Raw genomic sequence first — 10000 nt, forward strand, 5'->3', positions numbered from 1 at the left:
CTTCAATGCATAGAGCGAGAGAGAGAGAGAGAGAGAGAGAGAGAGAGAGAGAGAGAGAGAGAGAGAGAGAGAGAGAGAGAGAGAGAGAGAGAGAGAGAGAGAGAGAGAGAGAGAGAAAGGCAGAGACAGAGAGAGATTACTTGATTGCACATGGTTTAGCAGGAAAAAGCAGTTGACAAAATGGAGGAAATTAACATACTTAATTTTGTTTTGGGTCCTCTCTTCTGAGCCCAAATCACTTGTAAACCTCACTTCAAAATGGGAAGTTTGGGAGACATCACATCTAGTGATATGTGAAGTTGAAACTGGGAATATTACTTTGAGCTAACGTGTGTCCGAAGGTAAGTTAAAGCAGCTCTTTATTGATGAATGTATGATGAATATGGTTGGAAGGTTGAATGGTGATGATGAAAAGAAATATAATTACAAAATGAAAGTAATAATATTGTAGATCTCTACAACCAAATCTAAGATAACAGTGTAGTGATGAGAACTAGGCTAACAAGAGAAATTTGCTTATTGTAGCTTATGAAAATGTATACTTAACACACACATTCATGTCAAGAAAACTTGATATTGCAGTTTGTTACAAAGCCATGCTGAACAATGTTGAGCCTTATTACTAGATTGATATTTAGATGCTCAATTACTGTCTTGTGTTTTTCTTTTTCTTCCCCCATCACAATTTGTTTATTTTTATTTTATTTTTTATTATTATTTTTTTTTTTACTTCATTTCTGCTCAAAGACTGACAAAGATTACATTATGATTGTCATAATATTAATGCATGTTATTATTATTTCCATGTTTTAAATTTCAAGGAAAGAATGCGCCTTAACTCTAAGATGTTTAGATATATATATTATATGTTATTTCCTTATGTATTAGTCTTTGTACATGGTAGATGTTTGTAGCTTGTAGAGTTGGATCCATGAGAGCCTCTAGGTAGTGTTTTTGTTTTAGGTTTGGTGGTTGGGTGTTGAGTGTCACAGGTAGTACCTTGGTATTTATTTTTACAGCATATTTATGTGTATGTACTTTTTGTGTATTTATCTGCATATGTGTGTGTGTGTGCGTGTGTACGTGTGCGTGTGTGCGCACGCACTTGTATATCTGTGTTTGTTTCTGCGTGTGTATGTACAAATAATTCTTTAACTGTTATAACCTGTTTATTGTATTTTCATTTATCTTTTTCATTGGTTTCATAATCTGTTCAATTTTTTATATAGAGATATTTAAACCCATTGCCATGTAATGTCCACTGTAGCCTTGTTCAGTGCATTGTGTGAATACATAGTTGACACTACAAGTTCTTGGCCACCAAGAAGTCAGTTGGCCCTATGTAACCTCACCTATTCCTTTCTTGAAGTTTTTGGAAATGTTTTCAATGCCGTTGTTATTTACTACTACTACTGATCTACTACTACTACTCTACTACTCCTATTTTATTATTTATTGAAATTGTTATGTCATTGCATATTATATCAGTAATAAAAAAAAACAAAATATATATATAATTATTATTATATAATATATATACTATACTACTACATATATATTATATATATGTTATATATAATATGTAATTCATATAAATATTATATATATATATTATATATATATATATATATATATATATATATATATATATATATATATATATATATATATATATATATATATATATATTTCTTAACCTCTTACTGCCAGTCACGCCTGCAGCCGTTATGAAAAAAAAACTCATCATGACAGGTATGGCTCTAGGCATCACGGTATGCTAGAGCAAGTCGAGCAGGGAGTTCCACTACACGTAGCAGACTCCCTGCCCAAATGACTGGATGGTTGCCAGAAGTTACCAGAATCAGTGAATGCCCAGAAATTTCTGGTACCATCACTGTAGGGTTAAGTCAAGGAAAAGGGGTACACTGGTGAGGTAGGTAGGACTAGGAATTGACTTCTTGGTGGCTATGCACTTGTGGTCCCTCTATGTGTAAATATATGCAGCCAAATTTGCCGGATGATTAACAGGCTGGTGGATGGCGATGTGATTTTAGTGGAGGAACCTTCATGTCCTTGGACACAAACTTTCTGTTCATGCTGACTGTGCCAAGAAGGTTTATCTTTGGCTGAAGGCAAGGGAAGAGTGTAGGCCATGAGCACCATTTATCAAAGTAAAGTTCGTATCCTATACCAAAAGGAGACACACTGGCCATCAAGTTAAACCTTCAGTGATACTGGCTTGTTACTACAATCCTGCCTCATATATTTTGAAGGCACTTGTGTATCCTGCAGTCGCCCCATCACAGGCATACAACTCGTATGCCTTCATACCAAACCTTGCCCATTTAGTTGGTTCATAAATTTTATGATGGCTTACTTGAACTCAATACCAGGATTTCAACAACAGAATGCAGCTTCCATAATTGATTTTCCACAGTATGGGGATCCTCTTTGTCTGAGAAGTGAAGATGTGTCCCTAGTCATAGTCTCCAGTCTCCAGCGTGGGAGGGTGGGGAAGCCTATCAACAGGCGAAGCCTGATGTTGTAGGCGTGCAGTTCCTTCACAGTCATATCCACTCAGCTTCATATGAGAAGATGGGGGTGGGTGTTAGGGAATCACTTGCTTACACAGCTTACACACTGAAGTTCTATAGTAGCCATGGCCCACAACCTGCTATCAGTGCACACTCCACGCACTACACGGTGAATCATGCCATGTCCAACAATTACCTTCTTATTGGTCAATAAAGGCACTTCTCTCAATTCTCAGCCGTATCCTGACTAGTCAGCACCAGACACCTTGCAGGACTCTAATGGGATCACTTAAGCAGGCTCCCCTAGTTCCTCATTCCTAAACACTCTCAGCCTTCTTAATATCTTGGAAATTTGGGACAGACCAAACTGAGCAGCCACCAAGTGAGGACTATCACTGTTCTTTGCCAACTAGAGAACTTCCCTGGCTTCCTGTACAATTCACCCACAACTATTACTTCACCTCCAGCTTCCAGCCATCATAATGAAAACTCAACCCACAAATACTCCCAAAGACATAAGACCAGTACATAGTAGAGCTCCATCTACTAAACCATATTAGGTTGAGTCAATCAATGTCAGACAATTGATACCCAATCACACGATTGACTAATCACCTGACACTTTATATTACTTTCCTTCTCCCACCCCCTACCCTTAACCTCTTCCTTCAACCCCACTACAGTTGCCCTCTATGCCCCACCCCCTACCCAAGACCTTTTCCCTCCACCCCACCACACTCTCCTCCTCCTCCCCATCCCCTCTTCCTCAATAACCCTCTACCTTCCCAGTCAGCCCCTGCAATTTCTTGACAAGGTAATTACTTTCAAAGAAATGGGAAATGGCAGCAGTTGGTAAATGCCAATGTCTGTGGTGTCTGGGTTAAACCCCTACATCCAGATGATGTGGCCATCATGTCAAAAAAAAAATTGGCTTGAGGAGATGGAGGCAGGTTATGTGATCATGCTGTCTTGGAGAAAAAATTGGCTGAGGGCTGGGTGATGGGAACACTTGTCATGAGAATTTTTGAGATAAGAAGTTTATGTAAGGGAAACAGTGTATTACCATCTGGATTTGCATATCAAATAACAAATATAGGCATTGGAATATGGAAAAAAAGCTAAAAGGCTTCAGAAAAAGAGAAATAACATGGCAAAGGGGAGGCAAGGAGTCTTGACATCACCCATGAGTGTTCAAGTGTGCCTGACCTACAAGCCACTCGAATGAGCTTAATGCCTGGATTTTGGGCCATGAGCAGGCAGCAAAGCACCCAGATTCAAGGGGATAATACATCCCAACACCTGGCATCTGTTACAATGCCAAGTTGTCAGCATATGGAGACACCCTTTGTCTATAGTTTAATAAACTAAAATTACAGTGAATTTGGTATAAATGTGTGCCACCCCCAGGTGCAGTGGGTTAATGACATACAATGTAATATTTATCCATAGTTGTACAAATAGGGAGGGGGGGATTATCAATTCAAATAACTGAATTTGAGGAAGAAAGGATAATTGAGGTTACTATTTCTGAATGTGTACGTTAAAACAAAAATTCAGCCATTCAGATTTCTGGTAATAGTTTGAATATTTACAGTTTACATGTTGAGTGTGTGCATACATATGCTGTACTTTTTTATACATCAAACTTCCAGTTGTTGCTGCATGGTGCATGAAGTACATTGACTTTATATTATATGATATATACATTGTATTGATGATACATTTTAATGTGTATTTGATTTGAAATGTAAGATAATATTGATAATTTATTAATTTCCACAGTTTGTAGATTTGATTATTTCAGAATGGAATAAAGAAAAAAATATTCAGTACAGAAATCAATCTATTTTATTTCAGAATTGATATGTGTTGTTTTCACAAATGCAAAAAGCAGTGTCATGTACAATTTTTGGTTTATATTTTTTCCTGCTCTTTATTTTCCTTGTACACAGAGGCAGGTAAGATTGAATGGCAGTGTTTGAAGTAATGGCAACCCCTTCTTTAGCTTTGAATTTCATGTACTAAGTCTCACTGGAGAACATTGTGGTATGCTTCAACTTTTGATTATAATTCTACATTAGTTTATAGGGATTGTGTTTCAAAGTTTTGTTAAGGTGGTGTATGTGAGTTATGTGCATTATAGAATTATTCTCCTCTGCTTCAGTGCACAGAAAAGTTCACTTTTCAAGTGTCCTTACTGTGGCTTGACATAGTGATCAAATGTAGAGTTGCTTCTGGCCATTCCAAAATTTATTTAAACTTTTTATATATAGATCTGGAGATTAAGAAGCATTGCATTCAGCAGTAACATTGCAGTTTTGTTACAGTATAGTGCAGTTACCATACATTCTTTTGTTTCATATAGTTTTGCTGATCTTTTATTTTACAAAAGTTGAAGAGGAAGTAATGTTTCTCAGAAAACTCTTTTTCTGTGTGTGTGTGTGTGTGTGTGTGTGTGTGTTTAAGTATATTTTGTCTGACTTTTTTTTTTTTTTTTTTTTTTTTTTTTTTTTTTTTTCCGTTTAGTAAACTTAAACCTTCTTAGTTTTTTTTTTTTTTTTTTTTTTTTTTTTTTTTTTTTTTTTTTTATAATAATCTTTTGTATTAGCAATTGTGTGTGAGACTCATTCTGTATCTGTGTACGTGTGTATTTGTAAACATATTTACTAACATTTGAAGGAAATAAGAGATAGGGTTCAGCAACATTATTAGGGGTTGTACACAGTGAAATGGTTTGATTTTTGCTATTGATATTTTTTATTTAAAAAAAGAGATAAATGATTTCAATAATGCTAATACTAATAAAAATTGATAACTGTTGACTTTTCCAGCCTGGACTCAGGATGTCCCTGCCACCGAATTACCGGCAGGTGGCCATGATGGGGACCACCCCTGCTCCTGGACCCACTCGTAAGTTTACATGTTCTGGTCGGAAATGTTTCTCCCTTAAGACGTAAGGAGTCTCCCTTGACAAGGAGCATTTAAGTTGAGAAAGAAGTATTTATTAGTTCAAATGCTCTATGTATACATATAGTTCTATATATGTATATTTGGTCAGTAAGATAACTGCTATGAGTTGTGATATATGTATATTTGGTCAGTAAGATTACAACTTTTATGAGTTGTGATAGAGTTGATGTATATCAAGAGTACCTAGGTAGTTCACAAAGTAAGAGAGTTGATAGTTGCCTCATTCTTATAACAGATATGGTAGTGGAAAACCCTGTGCAGTGGTTTAAGATTTGTTTCCTTGATGTTGTTTCAAGAATTGAATAAGGAAGTTGTAAATCAAGACAGAATTCAACTGTAGGTGTGGTATAGCTTCCAACATATTCTCATAAGCCAAATGATAAAGAAAGTTACATTAGAAATGGAACAAAATGTTGAATAAAAACATTACTATTCATGTGTATTAGTCAGATAATCATTTATTACTGGTATCACAATTATGCATGCAATAATGCATTTCATGGTAAAAATCCTCGCATCATTCTGTACACTTGGAAGCTAATTATACTGTTCTGAATGGTGTGCTTCATTGAAAATTATTAGCTCATTTCATCCTAATCACTTCATAACCCATTGCCACCAGGAATGGTATGGACGTATATGACATGCCTAATAAAAGAATTGATATTAACCCACTGCCATCAGGAAAATGTGGTGTTCACTGTTGTATTCTTTTGTGAAATGTCTCTGCTTATAGATGGCTCCATAAGTGCTTAGCCACCAAAGAGTCAAATAGTAGACCACATGACCTTACATGATTTCACTTTTCCTTGAATTTTAGAGAAAAATATTTTTACTATTGCTATTAATATCAATACTGTTATTATTACTATTGAGTTTAGTAATATCAATATAAAAAATATATATATTACCAAAAATCAACGAAAAGTGTAAACAGGTGAGATAGGTAGTACTAGTAATTGGCTCATTGGTAACTGAGTACTTGTGGAGCTGTGTATGTAGGCAGTCAATAAACTGAACTCACAGTGGGTATGACGTGTTTGTACATGCCATCCCGACAGCAGTGGGTGAATAGTTGATTGACTCATTGGTGGCAGAGCACTTGTGGATCCACAAATTACAGAGTACATTTCAAGTTCCCAGTAGCAATGGGTTTAAAGATGCAATGCGTGTGCTTGACCTAAAAATAGCACAAGTAAAATGTAGTGAAGTTCAAATTTATTTAGTTGTAGTAGTTTTTTTTTTTTCCCTACAGATAAAAGTAACCAGTTTATTATTATTTCTTATATTCTTATGCTCCTTCAAATTTGCTGAACCCTTTAATGTAAAAAAAAAAAAATGTGTGTATTCACTGTTATGCATAGTATTACTATATATATATATATATATATATATATATATATATATATATATATATATATATATATATATATATATATATATATAACAGATTTTTGTGATTATTCTTTTAGGTGCCAGGAATTTTGTTGTTTTTTTTTGTTAATTTTTCCCCCCACATTTTGTGAAGGAGCTCTGTAGTAACCTTTTTTGCAATTTTCACAATAGGACAGCATGGTATTTTGTCACAGTTCTATATATCGTTCCTTATTTAAGATTTTTTATCAGCTGATGATTAAAAGAGGGAATAATGAAGATAAGATTCATCAGAAAATATAGGAATAAGATCAGTCTGATAAAATATGCATCTTGAAAACTTTCTCCAAGAAATCTAGAATCACTGTATACAGGGTTCTCCATGTACACATACAGGCAATGTATATAATGTTGAGTGGCTTCTCTCTTCAAGTCACCATTAACTAGACTTGGATCAAGTCTATGTGAGTAGTCCTGTAGGTAACAGGGTTAATTCCTTTTCTCTGTTTATCACCTTATATATGTCGGTGTACAAATCCAATGTTAGTCCCTCCCCACCCCCCATTCTCCCCCCAAATTCACTTCATGGTCTCCCAGGTTAGTGTTGCAGAACTTTTTTTGTTGTATGTCATCAGTATCAGAGAGTTTCTTTGAAAGCATTAAATTCCTTAGGCTATCTTAATCCAGTCAGACTAACATAGAGCAGGAGAAGAGGATGAACAACTATGTAAAAACCTTGGTGATAAAGTGATAGATAAAAAAGAGAATATTAAACAAACATACATTTATCTTTCTATGTGTGTGTGTGTGTGTGTGTAAGTATATATAAGATATATATATATATATATACATATGTGTGTGTGTGTGTGTGTGTGTGTGTGTGTGTGTGTGTGTGTGTGTGTGTGTGTGTGTGTGTGTGTTTGTACATTATACATATACTTATATATATATATATATATATATATATATATATATATATATATATATATATATATATATATATATATATATATATATATATAAGTATATGTATAATGTACAAACACACACACACACACACACACACACACACACACACACACATATATACGAGCACATACAAGCATGCACACACACACACAGACACACATACACACATACACACAAACACACACACACACACACACACACACACACACACACACACACACACACACACACACACACACACACACACACACACACACACACACACACACACACACACGTAGATACACACGTACATACATGTGTGTGTGTGTGCATGTATGTATATGCATATCAATATATGTATGTGTATACATATATGTATATATAGAATACACATATATACATATACATACATACATGTGTGTGTGTGTGTATGTGTGTGTGTGTGCGTGTATGTATGTATTTATTTAATATATTTGTATATTTATTTTTAATTTTTGGTAATTACATATACATATTGTAATATTCTAATTTTCTCTTTCTTTGAAGCCTAAACTGTGTTATAACATAGCCTTGATTGTTCATCCTCTGTGTCTGCAGACAAGTAGATGCCACATGATGACTGATATGTTGAATATTTTGAACAATTGATCTAATATCTTGGCTTTGATATTTATATATTTGAATTCTTTAGATATTCTCTTGCATCAGTTTACCATTGCTTCTTTGTGTAGAGCCAACAACAACAACCCCCTCAAGAAATCAGTTGCTTATTTTATAATTCTTAACACTTGCATGATCCTTGAAGAGAGAAATACAAAGAGAAATATCAGCAAGGTTTTGCAGACTTTATATGCAAATAATGAATATTTTGTACATAAATAACCAGCTTTTTTGCATGGAAGGCAAGATATGTAATGCATGGGAGCTAATTGAAAAAATAAAGAGAGAGAAGGAAAGTAAATTTATTTTAAGAACAGGAATTGGCTGAATGCCTTATAAAAAATAGTGCATGAGGTTCCATTTTTGATATTTTTCCCATATGCTTTTATTATCTCTCGAGTGTCCCTATGAAGTGGCACAATATTCTGGTTCTCAAGAGCACTAACCCCCACCCTTTTACCCCCTCCCTCCCCTAGCAATGAATCTTGGAATAAGATTTTTAAAGAAAATTATTGCAGGGACCTTTTTTTTTTCTCTCTCTCCCCTCCCCCTCCCTCTTCTCTTTTTTCCGTTCTTTTATTTGCCAATTTACCGTATGTGAAATCTTGCACCCTTGCCTATCTCACAGTATTTGTTATGTTGCGAGCTTATTTATACCATTGACCGCTTGCTCATCTGTTCCTGTAGATGTTTACATGCCTGCGTCACCAATGATGAGCAACATTTTAAAAGGTTAGTTGGTTTTTAGTAATTATTATTATTTGTTATTTTTAGTATGATTTCTCTCTCTTTTTTTTTTTTTTTTTTTTTTTTTTTTTTTTTTTTTTTTTTTTTTTTTTTTTTTATACTAGTATAACCCATTGCCGACGGGTGGCATGTACGTACATGCCATGACATGTCGGGACCATCTGCCGGGGGCACGTACGCACATGCCATAGAGTATGCATGGACATGCCAGGAGTTTTTTTTTTTACAATCACGGCAAAAGATTATTTTTTTGCCAGTGAAAGTGTGATTAAGTCGGTTCTAACACTTTCTCATTTTTACCATGCAACAAACAAAAAAAATGCAACAAACCGACAATTTCAACTCCATGATGCCACACACTGCTTATTTTATTCGGACTATTTATCAGGAAGTTTGGCAAGTAGAGACTTAAAAAATAATGAAAATTGAAAATACAACATATCTTCGTAGTATTACGAAGAAACGGCATGGGATGCTGGTATTTGGCATGAGTGGTCGCGCATGCTCGGGCGACGATATAAGCCCCCGGCAGCGAGGCCCCGGCCTCTATGAATGCTACCCGTCAATTATGGGTTAAGATGATTTGAGTGTGCATGAAAGTAAGAGAAAGGGTGATAGAAAAATACAGGAAAATAAAGAACTATTATGAGAGAGTGAGTGAGTAAAAAGGGGGTGGGAGTGTGTACATGTTTGTGCTTGGGAGAGAGCGAGTGAGTGAATGGGGGGGGGGGGGAGTACCTGTTTTATGGTTTACATATATTAAA

General features: G+C 35.1%; 1 protein-coding gene across 12 annotated transcripts in view; it reads left to right on the plus strand.

Moving 5' to 3' along the window:
- LOC119570870 (SWI/SNF-related matrix-associated actin-dependent regulator of chromatin subfamily E member 1-like) overlaps nucleotides 1-10000 on the plus strand; it is a 41191-nt gene that overhangs the window by 5371 nt on the left and 25820 nt on the right. For 11 of the 12 annotated variants that reach the window (XM_037918466.1, XM_037918471.1, XM_037918475.1 and 8 more), the window contains exons 2-3: nucleotides 5366-5444; nucleotides 9177-9221. In XM_037918466.1, the coding sequence (XP_037774394.1) occupies nucleotides 5366-5444; nucleotides 9177-9221 (124 nt within the window). The remainder of the gene's footprint in view (nucleotides 1-5365; nucleotides 5445-9176; nucleotides 9222-10000) is intronic. The other variant, XM_037918482.1, reaches the window with a different exon arrangement.

This window comes from Penaeus monodon, chromosome 4, assembly GCF_015228065.2.
Source record: "Penaeus monodon isolate SGIC_2016 chromosome 4, NSTDA_Pmon_1, whole genome shotgun sequence".
In the NCBI taxonomy this organism is placed as follows: domain Eukaryota; kingdom Metazoa; phylum Arthropoda; class Malacostraca; order Decapoda; family Penaeidae; genus Penaeus; species Penaeus monodon.